The 13398-nt window shown below is 46.6% G+C and overlaps 1 protein-coding gene across 1 annotated transcript in view; it reads right to left on the reverse strand.

Annotated features, from left to right (window-relative positions):
* Window positions 1-13398, reverse strand: part of LOC119976206 — a 100470-nt gene that overhangs the window by 52755 nt on the left and 34317 nt on the right. Inside the window, exons 6-7 of the mRNA XM_038816518.1 lie at window positions 12445-12576; window positions 4221-4316 (exon numbers count right to left, since the gene is read on the reverse strand). Coding sequence (XP_038672446.1) covers window positions 4221-4316; window positions 12445-12576 — 228 coding nt within the window. The remainder of the gene's footprint in view (window positions 1-4220; window positions 4317-12444; window positions 12577-13398) is intronic.

Here is a 13398-nt window from a genome sequence, read left to right on the forward strand (position 1 = left end):
CTCCCTACCCAGCAGCTTCTCCAGCATCCTCCCCACATATGCGCTGGCATAGGCTCTTTCACTCCCCTCCGGCCGGTCCACAATCCTAATATTCTGCCTGCATGACCGGTTCTCTAGGTCTTCGACTTTCCCCTGGAGCCACCTCTGCTGATCCTGCATCAGCCCCATCTCCGCTGCCATCGAGGAGAACTGCTCCTCATGTTTCCCCACTACCTTCTCCATCTTCTGGATCGCCTGACCCTGGGCCTCCAGCTTCGTCTCCACACGATCGGACATCGCCTAAATCAAATCCGCCTGGGCCAGGTCCTCCAGATTCTCCTTGCGTTGCTGGGTGAACTTCTTGTTCAGGAAGCCTGCCAGCTGCTGTGTTGCCCACTGAGGGACAGGGCCTCCCTGACCCTCCGCCATTTTCATGTGCGTCGCAGGTACCGCACCAACTCTTGCAATCTGATCCTTACTTTTGCGACCGCTTCTGGCCCTCAGCTCCATACACCAGTGAATCACTCTCTTCCACTCACTCTACTGCACTTTTTTGCCTCCTCACATCCACTCGTAAACTGGGGAAAAGTTCTGGAAAATCCGCCATGGGCAATAGCCACCAAATGTGTGATCACTCACACCATGGCCCCCACCGGAAGTCCCTCGTCAGATGTGTGTCTTGACAACATCGCGCACGCATTCAATATTGAGGTCGGCAGTGCATGCAGGATTCAGAGGTCACACCCACCAACAATGAAAAGGCTAATAAAGACCATTAAAAAGCTTGTTAACATAAATTTTACGTTGATCATGCAATTTTGTGCTTATCTAGTGGGCAAAAAAGGGTAAGCAAGTGTTACGGTTTTATCAATTTATCATCCAAGGATGGGATCAAAGACCCAGGGAGCACAAGTACATTTCATTTGTGATGTTGCTGCTGTCATATTTCTGAGTATTGTTAAATTTCCTTTTGATTGTACTAGGTTTATAAGCTGGTTCACTTGGTGCCAAAGTTCTAACGGGATGATCAGTCTGCACAACCCATGGGGAATATTGACCTATACAAAAGGTATAGGCCTTGAAAATCAGCTTAGCTCAGTTGGCTAGGCAACTGGTTTGTGATGCAGGGCGAGGCCAACGTCACAGGTTCAATTCCTGTACCGGCTGAGGCTATTCATGAAGGCTATGCCTTCTCAACCTTGCCCGTCGCCCGAGGTGTAGTGATCCACAGGTTAAATCACCATCAGCTCACCCCTCAAAGATAAAAGAGTCTATGATTATTTGAGACTATGGTGATGTTACTTACATTGAGACTAGCTTTATATTCCTAATTTAATAATATTTGGCATATTGCCACTGTAATTATATGGGGAGGGCAGGTTGGGCTGGTGTTGAGCTGAGGATAGGAGCTCTCTGATGGTCAGACACCCCATGACCCATGCCTTCATTATGAGCCAGGATACAGAAACTCCTGGTTTATCATTTTCCCCAAATGACCCAGCACTAGACACGTAATATGACCATATCCCTGCATCAATAAAAACAGTTTGGTCACTAGCCCTAGCTGTGCCACCTCAGTCATAGAGCCCAGAGCTGCTGCAATGGCATGTAGACCAGATGCACCTTTGATGGGATGGGTGTCTATCATGTTGGTGATTCAGCTCTCTGGAGTTCAGTAGGTTATAGGTTACAATCCCACTCCAGAGAGTTGAGCATGTGGGTTTAACAGTCTCAGCGCAGTCTTGAGAGATTGCGACACTGTCTATGATGCCAGTGTTCAGGTGCGGTGTTAGCCTAAGACCACATATACCCTCTCAGAGTGATGGAAAAGATCCAACATTAATGGCTATGGGAGCTTGCTTTGTATAAATTGGCTGGCTGCCACATTTTCCACATTATAGCCCTGAGCACACCTCAAAAAGTGACATCCTGAGGTCATGAAAGGAGCTGGAGAAATTCTTATTCATTATTTTTTATTCCTTCATTAATGTAAGTAGATGAAGTGAACCCTTCCCCAACACTCTCACCCCTCCCTCCAACCACAGCTTCCTCACTGTTGCCACAAAGTTTAGCTAGCAGTTGCTGGGCTGGATGAAAGTGAATGGAGTTATGGCTTCAATGCAAATTCTCCATTCTCACTCGCAGCTGAGCAGAAATGGATGACATCGGAAAATCCTGCCCATTGTTTCAGTGAAGGTTTTAGTCAGGATCAATTCATAGCCAAAAAGCCGTAGTATTAACTCTGGAAGTTTAATTGACATTACCAAAGTCGATACAATTGGAACCAGTGCCTGACTCATTCCCACCCTGTCTGCACTGTCAGGCCTTAATTGGTCACCCAGCGTGAAATCACATTGAGAATGCGATCTCACCTTGGACCGTATTTTACATATCTCTCGGATCTGCCAACGTTGTGCACACACCAGGCATGAAATTCAGGCCCATACCTGGAGTACTGTGTACAATTTCGCTCTCCTTGTTTGAAAAAAGATATAAATGCATTAGAAGCAGTTCAGAGAAGATTCACACAACTCATATCTGGGATCAAGGGCTTAACTTATAAAGAAAAGTTGAACATTTTGGACCTATACTCATTTGGTATGGGTATAGAATGAGAGGTGACCTATTATAAAGATCCTTAGAGGACATGACAGTGTGGATGCTGGGAGGATGTTTCCTCTTCTTAGGGAGTCCAGAACTTCAGAACATGTGTTTAAAAATAAGGGGTCTCCTTATTAAGATGGAGATGAAGAGAATTTTTATCTCTCAGAGGGCCATCAGTCTGTGGAATTCTCTTCCCCAGGAAGCAGTGGATGCTGGGTCATTGAATTTATTCAAGGCTGGGTTGGATAGATTTTTGATAGACAGGGAAGTCGTTATTATGGAGGCAGACAGGAAAGTGGAGTTGCGATCACAGCCAGATCAGCCATGATCTTATTAAACAGCGGAGCTGCCTTAAAGGGCGAATAGTCTACCCCTGCTACTATGTCTTATGTTCCTTTGCTTCCTGAACCGGGGAAAACAAAGCTCTTCCAAATCTTGTATGTTTCAATGAGATCATCACTCATTTTTCTAAATCACAGAGATTTGACCTAATTTACTCAGCCTCTCATCACTGAACACCTCTGTCATTTAAGAAACTGTAATGAACTCCAATTGGCTTTATTGGTTGGCCAATTGGAGTATGAGCTCCCTCAATGATAGCTCATTGAGGCGGCCCATATAATCACCTGTGTAGGCTTTGTGAGCAGTCTTAAGTTGACTGGACTGCTAGCAGCACTGTTTGTAGCTGCTCCTGTAATATCGTTATTGTAAATAAATATTGGTGTGGTGACGGAACTCCTGCCTCCCGTGGATTACTACAGGAACCAATTCAGTGAACCTTTGCTGTCCCACCTCTAATGCAAGTATATCAATCTTTAAACATGGAGACCAAAACTGGTGTGTCTCACCAATCCTTATACAATTCCCTTTAAATTTCACTGACATACACATTTCCATGCACTGCTGTTCGACCTCCACTCCCTGCACCCAAATCTGGAATTAGATTTGTGAATAGTTATACACATAAACTGATCGACTAAATTCAAGTGCTATTAGCACTTCATCAGTCTATTACTCCTCCTTGATCATTTATAAGACTTTAGCACTAGTCTAAAGAACTCAGCTACATATTCTACACAGTTCTGCACATCTAATATTTTATACCCATCCATATCTAATTTGACTCAGTTTTTAAATGTTCAATGGCAAACATGAAACCTTTTGAAGCAGGTTGGAATATCTGATGGGTGTAATCCTGCTCCAGTCTAGGTCCATGATATACAGAATCATACCACCTCCGATGGTTTACTCTCACCTCAATCTCCGATCTGTGTCTGAGTGACCACTTTGTGCTAGTTTATTGTGCTTACTGCATCGTTGATCATTGTTTTCAGTTGGATCTCATTTAATAGTTCCCGGAACTGGGTGAACAATACTTCAAAAAGTGACTTAAAAAGGAGAAAAATCCTTAAAGCAATGAGTTGTACGTTGTATCAGGTATTAACAATCACGTTTCGAACAACCTTAAACTAGAACGTGCCTGAATATTTATCGTTGGTAAAATCTTGGTTATGCTTTTAAAATTTGCCCAGTACCACTAATATCAAACCGATGGAACATTTTGCTTGTCTTAATTAATGTATGCAACAAAGCTACAGAGTAGCTGTTTAGGTTAGAGGAATAGAAAATTAACTCACTGTCTCAGTCTCTGTTTTCTCATCACAGTTTTCACAGTAACATGAATTGTCTCCACCCAAAGGTGTAATTTTCAAAAATTCTCTAAGCGATTCATTCTAAAAAAGACAATTAGAAAATATATTTTAAGTGATTTTTTCCATCAGATTTTTATGAAAAATAGATAATAATTGGAAGATGAATGACATTCTTTCTGTCACATTTTCACCAATTCAGTCACTTTACAAATGGTGATCTGTGGTATTGTAAACACATTAGTTTATTTCAACAACCAACAAAACAACTTTTTCATTAAATGGAAATATCAGTGACAGAGATCAAATTTAAATTGATAGGAGTGAATGACAAGTCTCTAATTGAGAACTGCAGATAACAGGCTGGATTGGGCAGCACAGTAGCAGGGTGGGGCAGCACGGTAGCACAGTGGTTAACACTGTCTCTTCACAGCTCCAGGGTCTCAGGTTCGATTCCCCACTGGGTCACTGTCTGTGCAGAGTCTGCACGTTCTCCCCGTGTCTGTGTAGGTTTCCTCCGGGTGCTCCGGTTTCCTCCCACAGTCCAAAGATGTGCAGGTTAGGTGGATTGGCCATGCTAAATTGCCCTTAGTGTTCAAGAAGATTAGGTGGGAGCTATTGGGTTACGGGGATAGGGTGGAAGGGCCGGTGCAGACTCCATGGGCCGAATGGCCTCCTTCTGCACTGTAAATTCTATGATTCTATAATGAGAGAAGTAGTGAGTAGCACAAAAGCTCTCTTTCTCGCCCCATTAAGTGTCACGTCCAATAAAAGCCCACCCTGCTGGCATTTCAACCAATGTGGAGTCGCCTAACCCAGTGAGTTATGATGTCCTGAGGGCAGGACATCCAGCAGCAGCAGGGTTGGACCATGACCCAGAAGGATTGGGCCTGGCATTTAAAGGACCAACAACATCATTCATGCAGCTCCATGGGCACAGACTGCAGTTAAGATGACAACCATTTAAAAACTGTCGTGACTGATCATTCAACACTGAACATTCCTCAGCAGCTGCTCTCCCATCGTATAAATGAAGGGTGAAAGGAGCAGATCCTCAATGGTACGCCTCCTTATCACCCCTTCCACTCTGTTTCCCTCCAGCCAGTCTCACACTAAAAGCATCCAGTCACTATGGAGGACTCCAGGGCCCGGATTGCCCCATGGTTTGATGATGGTTCCCCATGTGCTTTCCTCCAAGCTCTCAATGAGCGGTCTAATGTGCCAATGCCACAGAACGGGAAAAAGAGACCTCAAGGCTGACCAAGCAAGCCTGGGTGGATGTGGCAGAGGTCAGCAGCTGCAGCATCTTCTACCACATGAGAAGAGGCTAAGTCACCTTCTCCACTCAGCCTGGCGCAGTGATAACCATTATCCAAATAGCAGAAAAACACATTTGAGAGTTTATAAGTGTGATGAACATAGCAATTGGCAAAAGTGGCAATATATGTTCCTTGGGTGGGTGGGGGGGGGTGGGTGGTGGGGGGGGGGTGTGGTGTGGGTGGGGTGTGGGTGGGGGTGGGGGGGGTGGGGGTGGGTGGGGGGGGTGGGGGGGGGTGGGGGGGGTGGTGGGGGTGGGGGGGTGGGTGGGGGGGGTGGGGGGGGGGTGGGGGGGGTGGTGGGGGGTGGGGGGGGGGGGGTGGGGGGGGTGGTGGGGGTGGGGGGGGGTGGTGGTGGGTGGGGGGGGTGGTGGGTGGGGGGGGTGGTGGTGGGTGGGGTGGGGGGGTGGTGGGTGGGGGGGTGGTGGGTGGGGGGGGGGTGGTGGGTGGGGGGGGTGGTGGGGTGGGGGGGGGTGGGTGGGGGGGGGGTACAAAGCATGGAAAAGCAATAGTGGTAGAGGATCCAATAGTCACAGGCACAGATAGGCTCTTCTGTGGCTGCAAAATGGACTCCAGGTTTGCCTCTCTGGTGCCAGGGTCCTGGATGTGAGTGGGTACAAAGCATCCTAAAATGGAAATCAGACAGAGGTCATAGGCCACACTGGCACGAATGACATAGGTAGAAAGAGTAGCGAGGTCCTGCAACAGCAATTTAGGGAGCTAGGTAGAAGATTAAAATGCAGGACCTCTAGGGTAGTAATCTCAGGATTACTCCCTGTGCCACATGCTAGCCAGGCTAGCATCAGGGATAAAGTGCAGTTGAACACGTGGCTAAAGAACTGGTGCAGGAGGGAGGGCTTCAGATTTTTGGATCACTGGGATGTCTTCCAGGGAAGGTGGGGCCTGTGCAAGAAGGACGGGTTACACCTGAACTGGAGGGGCACCAATACCCTGGCTGGGAGGTTTGCTAGTATGGTTCGGGTGGGTTCAAACTTATTTGGCAGGGGGGTGGGAATCAGGACAGTAAACCAGCAAGTGTAGAGACTGGGAATGAGCATGGTACCAGGGTCAGGTTGGTTAAGAGGAAGGGTAGATTGTGGGAGGTCGAACTCTGTTGGACTGGAGGTTTGGAGTGTATCTGCTTCAATGCATGGAGTGTAACAGAGAAGACAGATGAACTTAAAGTCTTGATTCACGAGTGGAACTTGGATGTGGTTGCTGTAACGGAGACTTGGTTAAAAAAGGGACAGGGCTGGCAGCTAAATATTCCAGGATGTGGGTGCTTTAGGCGAGACAGGGAAGAAGGTAAAAGCGGTGGGGGAGTTGCAATACTGGTTTGGGAATATATTAGAGCTGTATAGAGAGAGGACACCTTGGGAAAATCAAGTAACGAGGCACTGTGGGTAGAACTCAGAAACAGCAAGGGGTCAGTCACTATGATGGGGGTCTACTACAGGCCTCCGAACAGCCCACGGGAAGTTGAAGAATAGATATGTAAGCAGATTCTGGATAGATGTAGAAATAATAGGGTTGTTGTAGTGGGAGACTTTTCCTCATATTGACTGGAAATCCTTGAGGGATAGGGGTCTGGATAGTGAGGAATTTGTTATGTGTGGCCAAGAAGGTTTTTTGGAACAATATGTGGATAATCCGACTAGAGCGGGGGCTATACTGGACCTAGTACTAGGGAACGAGCCCGGCCAGGTCATCAAAGTTGCAGTGGGAAAACATGTGGTGTAATGTGACCACAATTCCGTAAGCTTTCAGATACTCATGGAAAAGGACAAGTGTTGTCCTAGAGTTAAATTGGGGGAAGGCTAACTCCAACCAGATTAGGCAGGATTTGGAGGCTGTTGTTTGGGAGAGGCTGTTTGAGGATAAATACACATTTGGCATGTGGGAGTCTTTTAAGGAGCAGTTGATAGGAGTGCAGGACAGGCATATGCCCGTAAAAAGGAAGGACAGGAAAGGCAGGATTCGGGAACCATAGATGACCAGGGAAATTGAGAATACTGTCAAAAAGGAAAAAGATGCATATGTGAGGTACAGGCAACTAAAAACATATAAAGCACTTGAGGAATACAAGGAAAGTAGAAAAGAGCTCAAGCAGGAAGTTAGGAGCGCAAAAAGGGGTCATGAAATGTCCTTGGCAGACAGGGTTAAGGAGAAACCCAAGGCGTTTTATTAGGAACAAGAGGGTAACTAGAGAAAGAGTAAGCCCACTCAAGGACAAAGGAGGTAATTTATGTGTAGAACCAGAGGAAATCGGTGAGGGGTGAGGTCCTTAATGAGTATTTTGCATCGGTATTCACAAAGGAGAGGGACATGTTGATTGGTGGTGTCTCAGAGGGATGTGTAATCACTTTAGAACATGTCGTTATTACGAGGGAGGAAGTGTTAGGTGTGTTAAAAAGCATTAAGGTAGACAAATCCCCACGGCCTTATGGCATCTATCCTAGCTTACTGAAAGAGACGAGATGAAATTGCTGGGCCTCTGATAGAAATCTTTGTGTCCTCATTGGCTACAGGTGACATCCCAGAGGATTGGAGGATAGCCAATGTTGCACCGTTATTTAAGAAGGGTTACAAGGATAATCCGGGTAATTATAGGCCAGTGAGCTTGACATCAGTGATAATGAAATTGTTAGAAAAGATTCTCAGAGATAGGATCGATGCACATTTGGAAGTGAATGGTCTGATTAGCGACAGACAGCATGGTTTTGTACGAGGGAGGTCATGTCTCACTAATTTGATTGAATTTTTTGAGGAGATGACAAAAATAATTGACGAGGGAAGGGTTGTGGATGTTGTCTACATGGGCTTCCGTAAAGCATTTAATAAGGTCCCTCATGGCAGGCTGGTGCAAAAGATCAGATCACATAGGGACAGGTGTGAACTAGCTGGATGGATTCAGAACTGGCTTGGCCATAGAGGACAGAGGGTAGCAGTGGAAGGGTGTTTTTCCAAATGGAGGTCTGTAGCTAGTGGTATTCTGCAGGGATCAGTTCTGGGACCTCTGCTCTTTGTAATATATATAAATGACTTGGAAGAAAACATAGTGGGTCTGATTAGCAAGTTTGTGGATGATACTAAGATTGCAGGAGTTACGGATAATGATGAAGATTGTGAGAGAATACAACAGGATATAGATAGGCTGCAAAATTGGGCAGAGAAATGGCAGACGGAATTTAACCCGGATAAATGTGAGGTGATGCATTTTGGTAGATCCAATTCAGGTGGGATCTATAAAATAAATAGCAGAACCATCAAGAGCATAGAGACACAGAGAGATCTGGGTGTGCAGGTCCACAGATCCTTAAAAGTGGCAGCACAGGTGGAAATGGTGGTGAAGAAAACATATGGCATGCTTGCCTTCATAGCACAGGGTATCGGGTATAAAAGCTCGAAAATCATGATACAATTATATAGAACGTTGGTTAGGCCACATTTGGAATACTGTGTCCAATTCTGGTCCCTGCACTACCAGAAGGACATGGAGGCTATGGAGAGAGTACGGAAAAGATGTACCAGATTATTGCCTGGTATGGAGGGTATTAGCTATGAGGAGAGATTGAATAAACTGGGATTGTTCTCCTTAGAGAGACAGAGGCTGAGGAGCGACATGATAGCAGTTCATAAAATTATTAGGATTATAGATATGGTGAACAGTTGGAGGCTTTTTCCCAGGGCGGAAATGACAATTACAAGGGGGCACAAGTTCAAAGTGAGGGGGAGAAGGTTCAGTGGAGATGTTTTTTACAGAGGGCGGTGGTGGCCTGGAATGCACTGCCGTGAGGTGGTTGAGGCAGATACGTTAGCAACCTTTAAGACTTGTTTGGATAGGCACATGAACAGACGGGGTATAGAAGGATACAGACGGTTGGTCTAGATGGGATACGTGATCAGCGCAGGCTTGGAGGGCTGAAGGGCCTGGTCCTGTATTGTTCTTTGTTCTATGACTAAATAATGTGGATACTTAGACTGACCACCACACTGATGCCAGAGTGGACGCATGAGGCTGTGACAGACCAGAACCCTGACACTTAGAGGAGTGGAGAAGCACTGGGTGATGTTGAGTCCAGGCTGATAGCAAGCTCGAGGATAAATCATTAAGGCTGGAAATGCATGAAGATCTAGCAGAGATACCAGAGATGGGGCACTCTGGTAAAGGGAATGGAGGAGTCCATCCAGGTCATGAGTGCTGCAATCGGGGCGGCATGGTGCCGCAGTGGTTAGCACTGCTGCCTCATAGCGCCGAGGACCCAGGTTTAATCCCGGCTCCAGTTCACTGTCCATTTGGAGTTTGCACATTCTCTCCGTGTCTTCGTGGGTCTCACATCCGCAACCCAAAGATGTGCAGGGTTGGTGGATTGGCCATGCTAAATTGCCCCTTAATTGCTCCCTCTTGTGTCTTCTTCCATCAAGAAACTGGCAACTCACCTTGAGAGCCATATTCAGCAATCTCTCAGTAACTGCCAGAGATGAAGCTGAACTGCATACTATTGACTTGTCACTCAGCTCAAGCAACTAGTGTCACAGCAATAGAGGATAAGGTACCTGGACTCTCTGCCAGAGAGCAGGAGGTACAAGTGAACCTCATGAAGGCAAATGGGAAGCAACTGTCAGTTTCTCAGGTTTCCTCTCGGGGCAAGCTGAAGCTGTCAGCCTGTCATCCATGCCCCTTCCAGTGACACCGGTGTCTCAGGGAGATGAAGTAGCACAGGAGACACCTGTCATTGAGCAGGGTTCTCTCACTATGCAGAGTCCCTGAAAGTCTCCAGTAACCAAAGGATGCCTGCCAAGATCATCACAGGCAAAAGAGCAAGTGGTTCAACAGGCTTGCCTCTTGGTAGTTATGCCGCAGCATCTGGAAAAGATTAAAGATAACCTGGAACACACATGGATCAACATAGGTAGAAATTGCTATTGGATGTGATGTGCTCCAGACAATTTCCATTTTTTGAATAAGACTGCTTTGAGCCTCAGTGAAGTTTATGTAGCTGTGTTGGATTCAAAATATGGCTTTCTCATTTATTGAAAGACAGTGGGCTGGATTCTCCGAATCTCTGGGGCTATGTCCCCACACCGGCGTTGGAACGTTGGTGTTTTACACCAGAAAAAATGGCATAAAACGGTCACCGATTCCCCGTTTTACTGGGGGCTAGCATGCCGGCAGCGTAGAGAACCCGGCTCTAGCTCCCGATGTGGCCCGGAGAATTGCCGGGTCCTTGGCCGTACATACGCATGGCGGCAGCCTGTATTGGCCCCGCCGTGCTACATGGCAGAAACCGCTCGCTGACCCGGCCCGCAAAATAGTGCCCCCCCCCCCCCCACTTTGGCCGGCTCACGTGCCCGGCACCACCACCCCACAGTGCCCCCAGCCCCTGCCTAAGACCGCATGCGGATCGGCCCTCCCCCGACTGTGGTGCCGCTGGACTGAGTCCGCAGTCGCCACTCCAAGTTCCCGACAGATGAGACCACATACGACCGACGCCGTCGGGAACTCGGCCAGTTGGGGGCGGAGCATCGGGGCGTGGGCCTCAGGCAATGTCCTGAAGCTGTCAATACATGGCACAGCATACTCTGTGAGGACGTTGTTTTGGAGGGGCCGGATCATCGCGAAAGTGGGGCCACCCCGCTTTGGTCGGGAACTGATTCTCCGGCCAAGCGGCGAACATGATTTTGGCGTCGGCAACCGGAGAATCCAGCCCAATGTTATTCTAGGTGATTTGTCTTGAAAAGATTGTAATGGAGCCCTCGCATAAGGTTTGAGATAGACTTCCTGCAGTGCAGAAGGAGGCCCATCGAGCCTGCACCGCCCCTCTAAAGAGCATCCTACCAAGGCCCACTGCCCTGCCATATTAGGGGGCAGCACGGTAGCATTGTGGATAGCACAATGGTTTCACAGCTCCAGGGTCCCAGGTTCGATTCCGGCCTGGGTCACTGTCTGTGCGGAGTCTGCACATCCTCCCCGTGTGTGCGTGGGTTGTCTCCGGGTGCTCCGGTTTCCTCCCACAGTCCAAAGATGTGCAGGTTAGGTGGATTGGCCATGATAAATTGCCCTTAGTGTCCAAAATTGCCCTTAGTGTTGGGTGGGGTTACTGGGTTATGGGGATAGGGTGGAGGTGTTAACCTTGGGTAGGGTGCTCTTTCCAGGAGCCGGTGCAGACTCGATGGGCCGAATGGCCTCCTTCTGCACTGTAAATTCTATATGTAAATCTATGTAAATCCCCACAATCCCATGACCCCACCTAACCTGCACATCTTTGGACCCTAAGGGGACATTTCAGCATGGCCAATCCACCTAACCTGCACAGCTTTGGACTGTGGGAGGAAACCGGAGCACCCAGAGGAAACCCACGCAGACACGGGGAGAACATACAAACTCCATACCGTCACCCAAGGCCGGAATTGAACCCTAATCGCTGGCACTGTGAGGCAGCAGTGCTAACCAATGTCCCTATTGATGGTGAAATCAATCACAGTGAAATTGACATTATTCAGGAATTGGTTTACAGAGCCACAAGTCCTTTAAAAAATGTTTTACATTTGCTGGGCTGGATCCAATTCTGCAGTCGTCCTCCCCGCCCCCCTTCCACCTCAACCATCCCTCGTACGCTTAAGTATGTGCCACATAGGTGCTATACTGGCAAATGTGCCTGTACTACATGCTTAAATGCCAAGATATGGACTGAGGTCAGAAACAGGTGCATTGCAAAGGAAAAAGATGATTTTTCCTCAGATGAATACCAAAAGGTCAGGACATGAATTTGTAGCCTAGATTTCCAGATTGGTACAGCATTAACTATTTGCAGTTTGATGCTAACGCTCACGTGGACCTATTATTAAACAGGATTTGCTGAAATTATAAGTAAGTACATTGATGTGCTACTTACCACACATTTGAAATTAAATGAATGTTCAAATGAGCGAATGGGCAAAGGGATATCCAAAAGAGGGCATTTCTCTGGGGTTTCAATCGCGCATTTCAAACATGTCATCGAATTAATCACGTTACTTTGGTAGATCTGGAAAAAAAGATTACATAAGAATCTTGACCTTTTCCATATTTTTTTCTCCCCTCTGCACGATCCTTCACATTTCCTCAATGACTAAAGAAACAAAGAAACATTTATTTTGTTATTTCCATTCTTCCTTTCCCCTTGTATCTTTTAGATGATGATGCATATAGATTGGGGGACTCAAATTAGTCACAGTACAATAGAGGAAGAATTTCTGAGTGTATACCACATAGTTTTCTGGACCAATACATTGAGGAACCAACAAGAGAACAGGCCATCTTGGACTGGGTGTTGTGCAACGAGAAAGAATTAGTTGATAATCTAGTTGTGAGAGAACCCTTAGAGATGAATGACCATAATATGATAGTACTCTATCAAGATGGATAATGAGGTAGTTGACTCTGAGACCAGGGTCCTGAATCACAATAAAGGTAATTATGATGGTATGAAGCATGAGTTGACTATGATGGACAGGGAAATATTACTGAAAGAAAGGACAATGGACACGCAATGGCAAGCATTCAAGGAACAAATAGGTGAACTCTAAAAGTCGTTTAATTCCTATTTGGCCCAAGAGTAGAAAGGGAACTGTGGCCAAATCATGGCTTACAAGGGAAATTAGAGATAGTATTAGATTCAAATATGTGTATCCAAATTAGCAAGAAAAAGAAATAGATCTGAGGATTGGGAACAATTTAAAATTCAGCAAAGGCAGACTAACGGATTGATTAAAAAGGGGAAAATGCAATGTGAAAGTAAGCTAGTGGGGAACATAAAAACTGACTGTAAAAGTTGCTATAGATATGTAAAGCGGAAAAGATTAATAAA

Source organism: Scyliorhinus canicula, chromosome 13, assembly GCF_902713615.1.
Source record: "Scyliorhinus canicula chromosome 13, sScyCan1.1, whole genome shotgun sequence".
Classification (NCBI taxonomy): domain Eukaryota; kingdom Metazoa; phylum Chordata; class Chondrichthyes; order Carcharhiniformes; family Scyliorhinidae; genus Scyliorhinus; species Scyliorhinus canicula.